General features: G+C 48.4%; 1 protein-coding gene across 5 annotated transcripts; it reads right to left on the bottom strand.

Annotated features, from left to right (window-relative positions):
• Positions 1–298: 298 nt before the first annotated feature.
• MASP2 (MBL associated serine protease 2) lies at positions 299–16,007 on the bottom strand. Of its 5 annotated transcripts, XM_084786518.1 has the most exons (11): positions 15,911–16,007; positions 15,606–15,828; positions 15,316–15,493; positions 14,552–14,689; positions 11,978–12,174; positions 11,559–11,706; positions 9,366–9,484; positions 6,234–6,312; positions 3,135–3,266; positions 2,577–2,651; positions 299–1,642 (listed from the first exon to the last, which is right to left on the bottom strand). In XM_084786518.1, exons 1-11 carry the CDS (start codon positions 15,913–15,915, stop codon positions 882–884), a joined length of 2,055 nt encoding a protein of 684 aa, XP_084642644.1. In that variant the 5' UTR covers positions 15,916–16,007; the 3' UTR covers positions 299–881. The 5 variants fall into 5 exon arrangements, with proteins under 5 accessions (XP_084642644.1, XP_084642645.1, XP_084642646.1 ...); XM_084786520.1 differs by having other exon boundaries at positions 1,530–2,651; XM_084786521.1 differs by lacking the exons at positions 299–1,642; positions 2,577–2,651; positions 3,135–3,266; positions 11,559–11,706 and having other exon boundaries at positions 6,235–6,312.
• Positions 16,008–17,416: the final 1,409 nt, after the last annotated feature.

Below are 17,416 nucleotides of genomic sequence, written 5' to 3'. Positions count from 1 at the left end.
GGTGGATCTGAGTTTGAAGCCAGTCAGGACTACACAGAGAGACCCTGTTAGGAAAACAAGATTTTTAAGCCTTTTGAAATGGCTTGTTCAATTGCCCTTTTAAAGGGTCTGTTTTTAATTTGCTAACTGGTACAACATGCCTATAGTCCCAGTATTTGGAATGGACTCAGATTTGGATGGGGGTGGTTGGTGGTCAAGGCAGGGTTTCTCAGTAGCCTTGACTGTCCAGAACTCTGTAGACCAGGCTAACCTCCAACAGTGATCTGCCTCCCAAGTGCTGGGATTTAAAGGTGTGCACCACATGGACTCAGATTTTTTTCCCCACTGTTTTAAGGTATTGGATTTTAGTAGGAGAATCACATACCTGCTTTCAATTCTCCCCCCCCCCCAAGAGAAGTTAATTTATCAGGAATTTTGGAACGAATACTTCTATACTTTTTCAAGCTCATTAAGAATCAACAGCAAGCCGGGTGGTGGTGGCGCACGCCTTTAATCCCAGCACTTGGGAGGCAGAGGCAGGTGGATCACTGTGAGTTGGAGGCCAGCCTGGTCTACAAAGTGAGTCCAGGACAGCCAAGGCTACACAGAGAGACCCTGTCTCAAAAAACCAACCAAACAAAGAAAAGAGTCAACAGCAAGCTTTTTGTTGCCCAGAAATGGGAACAGCCAGTATGAAATAAAGCAGATTGTAGGGAATCAAATACAACCGCATGGTGAACCTGTGGGGGTTAGCAAAGCTATATTCAACACATGGGAAGAAAAAAAAAATGACATTGGCGAGTGATCTTGTGTCTGGACTGTGCTTTGGTTTGGGGTGAACTGCTAATACTTCTCAGGTTATGCTACCACCAAGTTCCCAGATACTGATTAGAGGATGCAAATTAGAAATTACTCATTATGTTCTCAATCCAGGGAAGATAGTTTATGACTTTTGTGTAGACCCCATATTGGTTGGCCTCCCCACAATTAATGGAACCCCAGGAAACTATTCCTCCTACAAACCATCGCTGTGTTTCATTGTCTAGAAACACTAATGCTCCGCCACTGTCCCCTCTGCAGCTGTCCTTGCCGCCAGCATCTAAGCCTGCACACAGCATGTTAGCAGTTACTCTTGCTCCTGGGTAGGGCTGCTTTTCATATGCAGCGGTACATTTTTGATGGTCAGCAATTGGTATGTCCACAGACATTAGGTTTCTAGCAAGAAACCCCTTCTGGGTTAGCCCCCAGCCAGCCACAGTTCCCATGTCGCCTGGCCTCATTAAGGATGCAGCTTTTCTTGGCAGGCAAGCAGGCATAATATTTCTATTGATTGTGACTTTGTTCTTGAGTTTAATCAGTGCTATGTCGTTGTCAAACCCAGCACCATGAGTGTAACCTTCGTGTATGAAGACAGCCTCTGGCCAGGCTTCAGTGTAGTGAGCGGAGAGCCTCTTAAGGACGCCCATGCGAATGTCCAGGGAGGGCAGGGCCTCTGTTTTCCCGTGTACAGCATGAGCTGCTGTTAGGATCCAGTTGTCATATATAAGTGCACCTGCTGCTGTAGTTTCACCCAGTAACAGGACTTGCCATGGAAAGTCACCAGGCTTTGCAGGCTGCCCTCCAACTATTCGGCCTCTTATAGTGTGTGTGGACAGCCCACAAACTGAGGAAAGAACAGAAACAAGTCTACGTTAGTGTCAGTCAGAAGTTATATCCCTGGATGAGGGAGCCTATGCTCGGGACAGACAGGAATGTAGTGTGCAGGAAGCAAAGAGCAGAACCCCTGCATTGCTTGTTTTAGCTTTCTGTGAGCTCACTAGGAACTCTGGTTATGGTTTACAAAATTACTGTTGTCTTTAAATGTAAAAACGTACTAAAAATGAAAATGTAGTAGCCAAGATTCGTCTTGTTCTAAAATGTGTATTTTTGGTCTGGTTGAGTCATCCAAACACTTAAGTTTTGCAGGGTCTTTATTGCAGACTAATTACTACTTAAGAACGCAACATATCTTTTCTATTGTGGTTGTGCACTTTGATTAAAACTTAGAAGCAGCATGTCAGCCAAATACAGGGCTAGAAAACCAATTTAAGCCAGCTAACACAGGGGTAATGGTTGTATTATTACCTTTCAATTAAAAAAAGCATTCTCAACTATTATTGTTGGAGCCAGTTCTGATAAAAAAAAATTTAAGTACTATTAAAAGGAAAATTGCATTAATGTTTAAAAATCTAGATGCCATAGAAAACAATTGCTTAGGGAAATAATGAAGTTATTAGCTTTGGGGTTTAATAGCATTTTCACAGAGAAAAGTAACTCAACAAGAGTTCATGTTTATAAATGTGTAAATGGTTTGAGATAATTTAAGAAATCATTTAATTTTTTATGCATGCCTAGTTATAAGGTCAAAAGTAATCAAGTGCGTGCTGCAGTCGCACCTAACCTGTGGGGAAGGGTGATGAGAGCACACTGTTGGGAAGTAGTAAACCCGCTTCCGCCAACTGCTGAGCTTCATTTCTGCCTCCCCAGCTACACTCTGCCTATTGTCTGCCAGCTCCACTCTGTCAGCTATGAATCTCTTTTATAAATGCGTCCATTACCAGGCTTACAAACTGGGAGGAATTTTTCTCCTTTGGAGCTCGTCCAGAATCCATCAGCCTCACACACATATTTACCTGCAAATCATTGGAAAAGCAAAAATGTTTAACTGTAGCTGTCATTTACTTGAATAATCCCTTGAAAAATGTTGATTCTTGAGCATCCGTGGTGGGGAGGTGTGCGAATAACCATTTTACATGATTTCATAAATAGGTGTCTGCATTACCATGTTCGCTTGCAAAGTGGAAACCTTTTAGATGTGTAACTTGAATATGTATCAAGATCTCAAGTGCTTAATGATAAGGTTTTGACTTGTTAAATTAAACCATTTGGAATATATTGTGTGTTTTGTAGTAGTCATTTACCAGATATGATGTGTTTTCAGATTCCTGCAAATTGACATTAAAGTCATTTTAGCTGTAATATTTCACTTAGCACATAGGAGAAAGGCCTTTTAATCCTTTGTCTCTGTTAGCCAAAAAGGCTGGTTCAAGTTTATATTCAATCTTACGGGCTCAAGTTCCAAATACCACCCATCCCTCCTTAAAGAAAGTACTTACCGTCACTGCTCATTGTGTAGAAAGTCTCCTCACAGCTGTACTGAACCACTGCTTTGTAGGTGGTCACTTCAGGGCCTGTGATATATTCCATGTGGCCATTGGGCAGGTCATCGGGAGGGCCACAATCAATAACTAGTAAAGGAAGGTGAGGAATCCCTTTGATGGAAAGGTCTGTGCAGTAGTAGAGTGTGGTGGTAGCACAGGCCTTTAATCTCAGCACTCAGGAGGCAGAGGGAAGGAGATCTCTGATTTGGGGGTCAGCCTTGGCCTACAGAGGGATTTTCAGGACAAGGCTACACAGAAATCCTGTCTTGAGAAATACTTGGTGGAGTATTTGCATAGCACATGTGAGGCCCCCAGTATGCTCGCCAGTGCCAGTAAGTCGAGAGCTGGCCGGGTGTGGTGCTGGCCTTCTTTCCTCGTGGTGCATGCACTAATGCCACCTAGAAGTGGCAAGAATAACTTAAGCTTTTTACTCGAAGAGGAGTGAGAGCAGGGAATTCCTAAGCATTGAGTTGGGCGGCTCTCAAAAGAAATGGCCTGCAGGAGAGCATGGAACTGTCTTTGTGTAAGGAACGGATTTCCATAATCCTTTTTGAGCTCAGTAGAAACCCTGAGGAGGAAGTTTTGTTTTTAGTTTTTGGAGACAGTATATCCTTGGCTGTTCTGGAACTCTCCTCTGCAAACCAAATTGGCTATGAACTCAAGAGATTGACCTGCCTGTGCCCCCTGAGTACTGGGATTATAGGCGTGTGCCGTTACCACCAGCAGCCTGCTAGGCTCAGATTCTCTTAACGCTTGTGGCTGCCCTGCCATGCTCCAGGTGAAAGGTAAACAGCACCCGACGTGTGTACAATTGCAGAGTAAATAGTAGCAGGATCAGACCCAGACAGCTGATTGCCCACACTGTCAAACCCAGCTCAGCATTTCACACTGAAAGATTAGTAAATTGTTGGTGAGAATATAAATTTGTACAAAATGTAAATTTCTTTTGGAGTTTTCAAAACTACTACTGTATAATCTATATGCACAGGCTAACAATAACACCAAATGGGGAAAAGGAAAATGCTAGGCAAGTGAGGCCTTGCCACTGAACAGTACTCGACTGGTATTTTGTGGAAATAAAAAGAGGTTTGGAGCCGGGTGTGGTGGCGCACGCCTTTAATCCCAGCACTTGGGAGGCAGAGGCAGGCGGATCGCTGTGAGTTCGAGGACAGCCAAGGCCACACAGAGAAACCCTGTTTGGAAAACCAAAAAAAGGTTGGGTTTTGTTGTTGTTGTTGTTGTTGTTGTTTTATAATTTCTCTATGGTGTTTTGCCTCTTGAGGGTGCCAGATCCTCTGGAACTGGAGTTATAGACAATTGTGAGTTGCCATGTAGGTGCTGGGAATTGAACCTGGGTCCTTTGGAAGTGCTCTTAACCACTGAGCCATCTCTGCAGCCCCTAGAAAGAGGTTTTCGCTGTCTGATTTAGGAGGTACTAACAACTTGTGGCTTGAGATTTTTGTTTTGTTTTGTTTTGTTTGAGACACGGTTTCTCTGTAGCCTTGGCCGTCCTGGACTCACTTGGTAGACCAGGCTGGCCTTGAACTCACAGCGATCTGCCTGCCTCTGCCTCCTGAGTGCTGGGATTTAAAGGCCTGTGCCGCTACCTCCTGGCCAGCTCAAGAACTTTCTATTCTTAGTTTTCAAAATGCTAATATGTTTGCCATTCTCCTTGCGTGTGTGTGATAGGTAGGTATATACACTACAGAGCTCTTCCCCACCTGGCATGCTCGCATATAGAGGGTTGTAGCTGGAGAGAGGCCTGCACAGCTGCAGGTTTTCTGTGGGGTAACAGTAACAACATGCTCACATTTTCCCTACATCTTTTCTTATCCACAAGGAGCATCTATTTTATAGTTAGAAATTATTTCAGGGGGCTGGAGATGATGGCTCAGCAATTAAGAGCACTGGCTGCTCTTCCAGAGGTCCTGAGTTCAATTCCCAGCAACCACATGGTGGCTCACAACCATCTATGTGTGCATGAAGGCACCGCACTCATATACATAAATCATAAAAATAACATCAAGCTCCAGGCATAGTGGTGTACATCTTTAATCCCAGCACTTGGGAGGCAGAGGCAGGTGAATCGCTGTGAGTTCCAGGCCATCCTGGTCTACAAAGAGAGTCCCAAGACAAGGCTATACAGAGAAACCCTGTCTTGGAAATCCAAAATAAAAAAAACATCAAGGGGCTGGAGAGATGGCTCAGAGGCTAAGAGCACTGGCTGCTCTTCCAGAGGTTCTGAGTTCAATTCCCAGCAACTACGTGGTGGCTCACAACCATCTATAATGAGATCTGGTGCCCTCTTCTGGTACACAGGCAGAATGCTGTATACATAATAAACATCAGGCAGATCGCTCTGAGTTTGAGGAGGCCAGCCTGGTCTACAAAGTGAGTCCAGGGCACCAAGGCTATAAAGAGAAATCCTGTTTGGGGGGTTAGGGTATCATTTCAGAGCACACTGCCTTTCCCCAGTACTTCAGCTCCTCTGTCCAGAGACTTGAGTAGAAGTAAATCAAGAACCCAAGCCCTAGTAAGTCAGTTCATTTTGCAGGGGAAGGGGAATGAGACGAGACAGGAGTGGCTATAGGTGGGCGGGGTGGCTCAGTAGGAGAGTGCTTGCTGCGTAGGCATAGGTCCCCGAGTTAAGACAGGGGTGGCTATAGGTGGGCGGGGTGGCTCAGTAGGAGAGTGCTTGCTGCACAGGCATAGGTACCCGAGTTAAGGTCCCCAGCACCCATGTAAAAACCAGACATGGCAACGTGCCTCTTAACTGGGATCCCTGGGGCTGACAGAAGGCGTGGTGTCGTCTAACCCAGTGTATTTGAGGGTGCCTAGATCTATGGAAAGCATTTATAATTCATAACAGTGGCAAAATTAGTTACAAAGTAGCAACAAAAAAGTTTGTTGTTGGGGTCACTGCAACATAAGCTATATTAAAGGGTCACAGTACTAGGAAGGTTGAGAGCCACTGTTCTATATGTGCACACATAAAGGGACAACACAGGAATGGTACAGACAGTAGGGAAGAGGGTTGTCACCATATGACCATACTGCTGCACTGTGGTATCTGCTGGTCCCAAGATCCATCTTTCTGACAGACAGCAGCAAATGAGTTCAGGGGGACAGAACCCTGAAGAGGAAATTCAGAAAATGAGTTCCCTGTTAACAACAGATCACTCCCCAGACCAGTGCTTCCAAGCCAGGGGAGCAACCATGGAAAGCCTGAACTTGGCCCAGTGGCCTTGCTAGTTATGTCACTTGCACTGTTTAGTTATGTTTTGACTGTGGTGCCATTTTATACATAAATAACTTCGCTGTAATTCTTACCATATACTGCTTTCCTACACATCCCAGAACACATCTGGCTGGAAGCTCTTGTTAGTGCTTTTCTAGTTGTTTCCCTTCTCTGACGGTGCGGGTTTAGCCCCCAGCTGTTTCCACCATTTATTTTTATGACGGCCCTGCTGTCCTGACCACTCTATGTAGGCTAGGCTGGCTTCTGGATCCACCTGCCTCTGGCTCCCGAGTGCTGGTGTGAAAGGCGCACACCATCACCCACTGTCTGAGGAAACCTTTTCCAGATGAAGTAGCTAATGGTCAAGCCCGGCAACCTGGATTTGATACCTAGAACCTACATGGCAGAAAGACAACCGACCTGGAAGCTGTCGGAGGACCTCTGCCCACTGGTGTGTGTGTGGCCACACAAACACAAATAAATGTAATTTTTTTTCAAATGTGCCAAAAGAAGCCGGGTGTGGTGGCACACGCCTTTAATCCCAGTACTTGGGAGGCAGAGACAGTTGGATCTCTGAGGTCAAAGCCAGCCTGGTCTACGGGGTAAGTCCCAGGACAGCCAAGGCTACACAGAGAAACCCTGCCTCAGCTGGCCCCCTCCCCCAAAATAGTGCCAACATTTGAGAAAAACTGTTAAAAATCAGTTGCTAAAATCAAACATTAAGTCAAGTGTGGTGGCACACACCTTTAATGAAAGACTTGTGGATTTCTGGGGGTTTGATGCCAGCCTGGTCTACATAGTCCAGAGAGGGAAAGAGAGTGCTGTTTAAAAAAGCTGTAATGTTCCAAAGAATTTTCAGTTAAATGACAAACATAGGACATCTAATATGCTTTACTAGCATCTACAGAGTCCTGGCTTTGATCCAAAGCGCCACAGAACTGGGCGTGGTGGAACATTCCTTAATCCCAGCACTTGGGAAACAAGAGGATCAGGTTAGTCTCAACTACATAGCAAGTTCAAGGCCAACCTGGGCTATATGAAACTGTTTCAAAAAACAAACAAACAAAAAGTTTGTGGTCTTGCAGTCCAAGGAACAGTAGAAAAGCGGCTGAACCGGAGGTGAGACTCCCCCATTTGACCCTCCACGGGCTGGACTCCATCCCTGCCTGTCATTCCAGGGTTATTGCTTTCTACCACTGGGATTCAGTGACAATTTTGAAGAACACTAAGAGGATGAGTTAATCTCTTACCTGTGCCTCTGAACAACACGCTAAGCAATTTTTAAAATTATATTCCCTCTCCCTTAACAGTGTCACTATTTATAACTTTGCAGAATGTACTCTTTCCAGAGCTGTCTAATCTTTGTGGGCTCAGGAGCTACCATGGGAAGGTTGTCAGCTGAGCAGGGAAGACTTAATTTAACAAAAGGAGCTATGCCGAGCTCTTGGGCAAGGTGAGCATGCTCCTTTCTGTTGTTTCAGCCACTTTACAGAGAGCTGCTGCAGTGTGCAGATGAACAGAAGTTTTTTTAATGACGAGCTTTCTAAAAGAGCATTTACCACAGACGGGTGTGGAGTGTGCAGGCTAAGGGATAGACAGCATACTTAGTGTGTGTGAGCACCTAAAGTAAAACTCTCAGCTGGGTGTCACCACATACACATATGCAGGAAGTCACGAATTCAATGCCAGCCTGGGCCACATCTTATATCACTGTCTCAAATAACCAAGTAACAGCTGGATATGGTAATGCACACCTTTAATCCCAGCACTTAGGAGGCAGAGGCAGTCAGGTCTCTGAGGTTGAGACTACCTTGGTATACAAAGGGAGTTCCAGGGCAGCCACAGCTACACAGAGAAACCATGTCTCAAAAAACCAGGGTTCTCTTTATAGACCAGGTTGTCCTCAAACTCACAGAGATAAACCTGCTTCTGCCTCCCAAGTTCTGAGATTAAAGGCCTGCACCATCACGCCCAGAAGTAATATATATTTTTTAAAGATTAATTTATTATGTATACAGTGCTCTGTCTGCCAGTGGAACTGCAGGCCAGAAGATGGCACCAGATTACATTATAGATGGCTGTGAGCAACCATGTGGTTGCTGGGAATTGAACTCAGGACCTTTGGAAGTGCTATTAACCTCTGAGCCATCTGTCCAGCCCCCAATAATAAAGGCAGAACTGTGTGTGGATATGCTAATTATTCAAACACTTGAGAGGCTGAAGCAGGAGGATTTTGAACTTGAGGCCAGCCTGGACTACATAACAAAACTGTCTCAAAAATGAAAGGCAGGACCCAGGCATGGTGGCATACGCCTATAGTCCCAGCAAAGGCAGACAGATGATTTGTGAGTTCGAGGGGGGAAAAAAAAGCGAGTCCAGGACAGCCAAGCTAGAGGGAGAAACATGTCTTGAAAACACAAAAACGGGGCTGGAGAGGTGGCTCAGGCGTTAAGAGCACTGACTGCTCTTCCAGAGGTCCTGAGTTCAATTCCCAGCAACCACATGGTGGCTCACAACCATCTATAATGTAACCTAATGTGCACTGTATACTAAATAAATAAATCTTTAAAAAAAAAAAAAAGAAAGAAAGAAAACACAAAAACAAACAAAAAATGAAAGGCAGGATTACCAAGCCCTTACATTTTTTCCTCCATAGCCATTCCTCTTTGTTTACTACAAACTTACTGGTTTGATTGTTCTTTCTTTTCTTTGTTTTTTCAAGACAGAGTTTCTCTGTATAGCCCTGGCTGCCCTGGACTCCCTCTGTAGACCAGGTTGGCCTCGAACTCAAGAGATCCACCTGCCTCTGTCTTCCGAGTGCTGGGATTAAATGTGTGCGCCACTACAATCGGCTACACTTTGATTTTTTTCTGCATAGATACTTCCTACTTTCATCTCTAATCTCAGAGCCATCATAATCATAGGCACTTAATTTTTTAGTAACTCACTTGCAGAAGTTCGAAGCCAGTCTCGCAGAAGACAGAAAAGCTGTCCTTCAGGACGTACTTGGCTTGCACTGGTGAGATGTAGCCATTAGGTGGCGCCACTGGATCAGGGCAGGGCTGTGCTGTGCAGAGGAAAAGAGCTTGTTTTTGTTATCTGTTAACAGCCAGGTCTGAATTTAGCAATCTGCGTTCTTGGTTTATAAATGAAACAACAGGCAGAGACAGCAGGCCTCAAAAGGCAAAATTAGGTTGACTACTCACTTGCACAAATTAAGATTTGTTCCTTTGTTCATGACTCAGCTTACAGGTAGATAAGAAAGCCAGATAAAGCTGGCGTGGTGACACGCGCCTTTAATCCTAGCACTTGGGAGGCAGAGGCAGGTGGATGGCTGTGAGTTCAAGGCCAGCCTAGTCTACAAAGCAAGTCCAGGACAGCTAAGGCTACACATAGAAACCCTGTCTCGAAAAACTAAAAAAAAAAAACCAAAACACACACACACACACACACTGCTTTCCAGAGGATCCCAGTTTGAGTCCCAGTACCCTTTTCAGGTGGCTCATAACTGCTTGTAACCCCAGATCCAAGAGATCTGACCTATTTGTCCTCCAGGGGCATCTGCACATGTGGCCTACAGACAATTTTTTGTCTTATTGAAACAGGGTTTCCCTGAGTAGCCTTGGCTATCCTGGAACTCACCCTGTAGACCAGGCTGGCCTCAAGCTCCTAGAGATCCATCTGCCTATGTTTCCTGAGTGCTGGGATTAAAGAAGTGTGCTAACACTTATCTTATTTTTTTATTTTTACTTTAAAAAAAAGATATATCTTTATTTAATTTTAATTTCTGTGCATGGTGTGCGGGTGTCAGATCATGAAGCTACAGACAGTTGTGAGCTGCCATGTGGGTGCTGGGAATTGAACCCGGGATCTTTGGAAGAGCAGACAGTGCTCTTAACCACTGAGCAAGTCTCCAGCCCCTTCACTTTTTTGGGGGGGTGGGGGTAGTTTTTTGAGACAGGGTTTCTCTGTGTAGCCTTGGCTGTCCTGAGCTTGCTTTTGTACACCAGGCTGGCCTCGAACTCAGAGAGATCTGCCTGCCTCTGCCTCCCAAATGCTGGGATTACAGGTGTGGGCCACCACACCCGGCTATTTTATTTTTTAAAAGAAAACCAGGAGCCCCAGGTATGGTGATACACATACCAGGGCTGTTTGCAGAGAAACTGTGAAATCAACACCAGCACCCCAAAAAAGAAAACTAGATAAGCAGAACAGTGGAGTTCCTTATGCCAGGAAGATGGCACATGTGGTGTGAAACCAAGAGTGTCACTTCTAGGAAAAGAGCAACACAGACTGGCCGTGCTGGCTGTGGCCCTCCCCCCAAGTGTCAGTGCTTGGCTCAAAGGCTGTGCCACAGGGATTGTGGGCAGAGATTGTTGGAGCCTCGGGCCTCTGCATTTAGTGCCCTTGGCTCACATCTTTGAGTTTCGTTGTCATTTATTTGTGTGTTAACACTGATGAGTGAGCACAGGGCCTCGTGCAGTCTGGGCCGGCACTCTGCCACTGAGCCACATCTTTACCCGTGCTGGGACCTACCCACAGGAAGTGAAGATGGGCAGGAACATGGGCAGGCGAGCGGATGGGTGAACAGACGGGTGTCTGGGTGGATGGGTGGTGAGGGGGTGACACAGAAGGAATCCCAGGATTTGGACCGAGGCAAGAAGATCGGAGTTTTAGGCCAGCTTGTGCTATTAAACAAGTTTGGCCGGGCATGGCGGTGCACGCCTGTAATCCCAGCACTCGGGAGGCAGAGGCAGGTGGATCGCTGTGAGTTCGAGGCCAGCCTGGTCTACAAAGTGGCTCCAGGACAGCCAAGGCTAACACAGAGAAACCCTGTCTCAAACAAACAAACAAAAAGTTTGAGGCCACCTGCCCTCAAACCCTAGGACTTAGACCCTATCTCAAAATGCCAGAGGTGTGGAAAGAAGGGGGTTGCTTAGGTAAGTGGCTGGCAAAGTGACATGAGGAGGAAAAGACTGTTGCTATTTCCCCTTCCCCATCAAGGGCCATCACTTGACTGACCACCTCACTCAACCTGAGCTCCCTTCCTATGCCTGCCAGGGAAGAGTCTGATGCTAGGCAGTCTTAATGCCGCATGGGAGACAGGAACTTTGCTGCCTGCGCCTGAGCCACCTGCTCACCTGTGCTTGTGTAATGTATCTTCCAGCCTGTGTGGTCTCCCGACTCATCAGTGGCAAAGGTGATGGTCACGTCGTTGCTGCCTGTTTCAATCCTATGGGGCAACGTCTTCCCACAAAATGGGCCATACTCCCCCTTGTCTGTTTGAATCTGAACAAAGAGACTCTTGAGACCCCAAGACATGCTACAGGTTTAGAAGGAAGCACTAACTCAAAATGTCTGGGGCAGGCTGGGACAAAAGGGTGGGCAGCCTATCCCTCACGCTAAAGCCACAGCCTGGCATAGGCACCCCCCCCACCTCCCAAGAACGGCTGAGTGAGGGTCACTGGAGGACAGACATAATAGAGAGCAGTGCTGAAAGATATGGCAGGACTGTTGAGGAGGAAGAGCTGTGATAAGGTAAGGGATGCAAGAACCAGACCTTGAGGGAGTCATAGGGGCACTGGGCTTCAGGGTGCATCTCCACATCGAAGGACTCCACAAAGTCCAGGGTGACACTGAAGCCCTCCTCCAGGCGGATGCTGTAGGTGCAGCTGGAGAGCTTGGGGTATGGCTGCGGGTACTCGGGGCTACTGAGCTCCCCAGACCTCTCAGTGAACACCTGGCCTGAACACAGAGCTGGGAAGGAAAAAGGGCAGGGTAGCATGGCTTTGCTCCTTGGGGACAGCCCTTGAGGGTAGGGAAATACTGGGCACATCTATGTCCTGGGCTTGGCCAAGGCCCTGTACTTGACTCTCTGCAGAGGCAGGCGAGGACCCAAACTCCCTCCCAGAATGATGCTGAAAGGTGTTAGCTGAAGCAGGGGAGCATCATGGGGAGTTTGCCAGGCACAAGCTCTGACTCCAGGGTCAGAGTCACAGCTAAAAAGGTGGAAAGCAAAGGAAGGTAGGCTAGAGGGAAGTGGGGCCTGGAAGCAGGAGGCAGACCACCCTCCAAGGTCCCTAGGAATTCAGTGAAAGGAAAGAGGAGGACCCTTGAACTGAGGGCTACTTCCTGCTCTCAAATCACTCCAGTGCCCACCTCAGCAGTTCCCGAGTGAGTCCACAAGGGGGATCCCATGCATGGCTGGCAGGGACCAACCTAGAGCCCTTGATAGAGGTGGGGGGTGGTGGGGTACAGGTTGAAAAGGCCTTTCCCAGGCCTTCCCTGTTCTTAGAAGTGGCCCTGGAGACTGCTGAGGGACGTTTATGTCACCAGTAGGCACAGTCTTCCCTCCTTTCCTGGGCGGCCAAGCTGCCCTCTAGGTGGGGGTCAGGCTCCATCTCTTAGGGAGGTGCTCCCTACCTGCCTGCTTAGGGTGGGAGAGACTGGTAAGAAGGCTTGTAGGAAGTGAAGACTGCCCTCCTTCCTTGAGGCTATTCCCAGCTGGTAGAGAGGACACCCCTGGATACAGGGTCCCTTGGTGGCACCTCCCTTGGTCTCTGCTCTGAATCAAGCTCCCCCAGGTCAAGGAACAAAGACCTGCATTGTCCTAGAAACAAGAACTGGCTAAAGATGTCCTGAGATCAGCCTCACAGGACGCAGTAGAGATAGGAGGGTCTCCTGTGTGAGCTCAGACTAACCTGCGCCATCTCAGTGCCTGTCTAGAAAATAAGGGGCTAAAACGAGCCCTTTGCAAGTACCTATGGCCTGGAGGGGGCGCCCACACTCAGGCTGTGAGGGGTGGAGGAGGAGTAAGATAAAAAGACCCAACAGGGCTAGAGAGATGGCTTAGAGGTTAAGAGCACTGATTGTTCTTCCAGAGGTCCTGAGTTCAATTCCCAGCAACCACATGGAGTCTCACAACCATCTATCGTGTGATCTGATGCCCTTCTCTGCCCTGCAGGTGTACATGCAGACAGAGCACTGTATACATAATAATAAATAAATATTTAAAAAAAAAAAAAAAAAGACCCAACAACAAAAAGGCATAGTGGTGCATGCTTGTGATCCCGGAACTCAGGGACAGGTTCTCCTGTCTTGAAAAATCAAAAATAGGGCTGGAGAGATGACTCAGCAGTTAAGAGCACCATCTGCTCTTCCAGAGGTCCTGAGTTCAATTCCCAGCAACCACATGGTGGCTCATGATCATCTATAATGAGATCTGGTGCCCTCTTGTGGTGTACAGACATATATGGAGGCAGAATGCTGTATATGCTATAAATAAATCTTAAAAAAAAAAAGAGAAAAATTAAACCAGGCAGCGGTGGTGGTGGTGGCTCATGTCTTTAATCCCAGCACTCGGGAGGCAGAGGCAGGTGGATCACTGTGAGTTTGAGGCCAGCCTGGTTTACAAAGCGAGTCTGGGACAGTCAAGGCTACACAGAGAGACCCTGTCTCAAAAAAAAAAAAAGAAAGAAAGAAAAATAAATAGATGAATATATAAATAAGTAGAACCCAGGTTGCTCTACTGCCCTCCAATTCCTCCCCCACAAGAGACACACAGCCACAGTGAAGATGGAGGCAGGTTTATTATTGTCATGGGTAAGGTGATGGGTCCTGTAGCTGGCAGCCCCTCCAGCCTGACAGAGCTGCACTGTGTGGCCGTGCACTGTCGTCTGACTCATTGGGGTGAGCAGGCTGGAGCTGAGGGAGGTTAGAGGCTGTGCTCTGGAAGAGAGATGGGGGGGGGGCATCAGGAAGACTGAGGCAAGGCAAAGGATCAAGAGGCAGGGTAGAGGAGGCCAAGGGGGGGTCAGCCGCTGGCGTCAGGAAGTGAGGAACAGTGGCTCTGAGCCTGCCCGCACTCCTCTACCCTGAGGTTGTGTGGTAGAGGGGAAGCTCAAGGTGTAGCAGGCTTAGCCAGAGATGGCAAATGTACCTAAAAACCACCCAGGAGGAAGAGACAATTGGCTGGTGGAGGTAGGGGTTCCCAGAGTGGGGGCATCACTGGAGGGAGGGGAGGAGTCAGGCTTGCTAACATTGGAACAAAAGAGCCCAGCCTCCTGGGCAGGTCAGCTCCTCCCTTGGGAGCTGGAGCAACATGGTAGAGATAGGGTGCCCCTCCCCCCCTCACCTGAGCAGCTGTGTTTGTTCTGGTGGAGAACGTAGCCCTCTCGGCAGGTGCAGTAGTAGCCGCCTAGGTAGTTGTGGCAATAATGGTCACAACGGGCTCGGGCTGAGTGTCCCAGGGTCACTTGGCACTCGTCCTCGTCTAGGGGAGGAGGGGGCCAGGCAGGCAGGAGGGAAGGAGATGAGAGAGAGGGCTCAGGCCTTGGTGGCCCAATAGAGAGACCTGTCACTTAGCAGTTCACAGGCCTGGAGCCAGAGTTGCAAATAAGACCATTGCTAAACCGGTGATGGGCTAATAAGAGTCGTGTCCAAAGCCACCCAGGTGGTGGGGGGAACAGCCACCATCAACCCAGGAGCAGCAGGGTAGATGAAGTTCCATGGACCCCATGCAGCAACTGAGGTTGAGCCACTTGCCTGAGGTCACAGAGACAGTCCCCCCCCCTTAAGGAACCAGAGTGTACAGTCAAGTGTGAGGCCACATGCTGACAGGCTGAGGCTGCTCAAGCACCTCGTAGTAAACCTGACCGGTGCTCTGCAGCATTAGTACAGCATCTGAGGTTACCAGGCTCTGTTTCACTGCATTCACATGTGGATGACATCAGGCCATGGCAGGACTTACCCTTCCTGCTGGTTTGACCTGAATCCAGAGTCCACACCCCCCCTCCCCCCAGAGAGGTGGGAGGCAAGAGACCCCAAAGATGAGGACGAGGCTGAGATAGGACGGTCACCCAGCTGCAAGCTGAGCTGCCTCGGCCCACCACGGCTCACCCTCTGCAGCATAGAAGGCCTCAAATCCTGTGAATGGCTGCTCATTGGAGTAGTCGGAGTGGAAAGTGACCTCCAGGTGGGGACCCAGTGAGTAGAAGGTGTCATTGCCAGGCGCCTGCTCAGTATCCGTGCTCTCCTGCCCACACAGAGTGGCTAGTACCTTGGTCCCTGAGCTCAACTGTGGGGTCATGGGGAGAGGGAAGATTAGAACCTGGCCTGCTGCCCTCCCTTCTGGGAAAACTTTGTCATACCCCATAAGAGGGGCCCCAGCCGAGCACCCCGTCAGGTACCTTGACAAAGTCATACTCGCAGCGGTAAGACAATTCCAGGTTGAAGTGGGTGAAGTAGAGGCGCAGGCGGTAGCCAGGGGGGGCAAGCAGGTCCCAGGTCCGGTCCTGGTTGTTGCCATACGTCCCTGGGAAACCAGGGGACACCAGGCGCCCAAACATAGGCCACTTTGAGCCCAAAAGTGTGGCCAGGAAGCTGCACAGCAGGCCCAGGAAGAGCAGCAGCCTGTGGGCAGGTGGGGAGGAGACGTGAGGGGCTCACCCTTCTGCCCCCTTCCCCCCCCCAGAGCCCATGGGTCGTCACCCACCTCATGATGTGCCATCCAGCTCTGCAGGCCCAGCTCCACTCACCTTTGGTCTGTTTGTCCAACTCCTGGCCCTGCCCCCAGCCTCCCAAACCCAAGGATTCTGGGAATCCACCCATGGCTCCTGCCTACCTCACTTCCAGGCAGGAAAGTTTGATGGCTCTGGGAGCCAGAGGCTTGACTTGGGCCACAGCCTGGCAGGAAACTTCAACTCTCCCCTCACCCGCCCTCAGCGCTTCCTTCCTGGTGGGACCAAGAAGGTCTGGTGGGCCGCAGTCTCCCTGACAACATGGACAGCCTAGGACACACACACATACACACCCCAACCCAGGGAGAGGCAGAAAAATTCGAGAAAAAACACATGATCCCGAGACGGAACATGGAGCAGAAGACAAGATGCTGCTCCCGTTGGGAACATGAAAAGTGGGTGGCAGGTGGAAGGAATGTCTTGCAGGCGACTTCTGAGCCCCTGGGCTGAGAAAGCAGAATCAGGGAACTGGAGGTCCTGGCCCCGGCCCTGGGTTGGAGGGAACATTACTCATTTGAAGACAGGGTTTCTCTATTTGGCCCTGAATGGCTTTGAATCATATACATCAGACTGGACTGAAACTTGTAGTAATTCTCCCACCTCTGGTGTGCTATAGGGGGTGGGGAGGACTTTTCCTTTTGGTTTTTATGAGACAGGGTTTCTCTGTGTAGCCCTGGCTGTCCTGGAACTCTCTTTGTAGACCAGGCTGGCCTCGAACTCAGAGATCTGCCTGACTCTGCCTCTGAGTGCTGGGATTATAAAGGCATGGGCCACTACACCCAGTGGGGAGGGGACTTTCATTTTTTTAATTTTAAAAAAATTTATCATGTAAACAATGTTCTGCCTGCATGTACACCTGCAGGCCAGAAGAGGGCACCAGATCACATTATAGATGGTTGTGAGCCACCATGCGGTTGCTGGGAATTGAACTCAGCACCTTTGGAAGAGCAGCCAGTGCTCTTAACCTCTGAGCCATCTCTCTGGCCTGGGGAGGGCACTTTCATCCCAGCAATTATGTAGGTAAAAATTGAGAAATGGCACTGGAGAGATAGCTCAGAGGTTAAGAGCACTGACTGCTTTTCCAGAGGTCCTGAGTTCAATTCCCAATAACCACATGGTGGCTCCCAACCATCTATAATGAGATCTGGTGCCCTCTTCTGGTGGCATGTGTACATGCAGGCAGAGCACTGTATACATAATAATAAATATTTTTAAAAATTGAGAAATGAAGAGGTTTGGCCTATAGAGAAAAGAACAGGCTTTTGAGTGGACTATTGGAGGGGTTGTTTTCATTACTCACAAGGATGGTAGTTTTTTAGGGGTGTGTGTGTGTGTGTGTGTGTGTGTGTGTGTGTGTGTGTGTGTGTGTGTGTGTGTGTGTTGAGCCATGTATATTCATATGCTTTTGGAGGCTAGAAGAGAGCACGGGGTCCCCGGAAGTTGGAGTTACAGGCAGCTAGGTACTGGAAATTGAACTTGAG

The sequence above is a fragment of the Acomys minous genome (genome assembly GCF_964271855.1).
Source record: "Acomys minous genome assembly, chromosome: 6".
In the NCBI taxonomy this organism is placed as follows: Eukaryota; Metazoa; Chordata; class Mammalia; order Rodentia; family Muridae; genus Acomys; species Acomys minous.
Note: the sequence above shows the minus strand (reverse complement) of the source record. Positions and strands in the feature narration are given on the sequence as shown.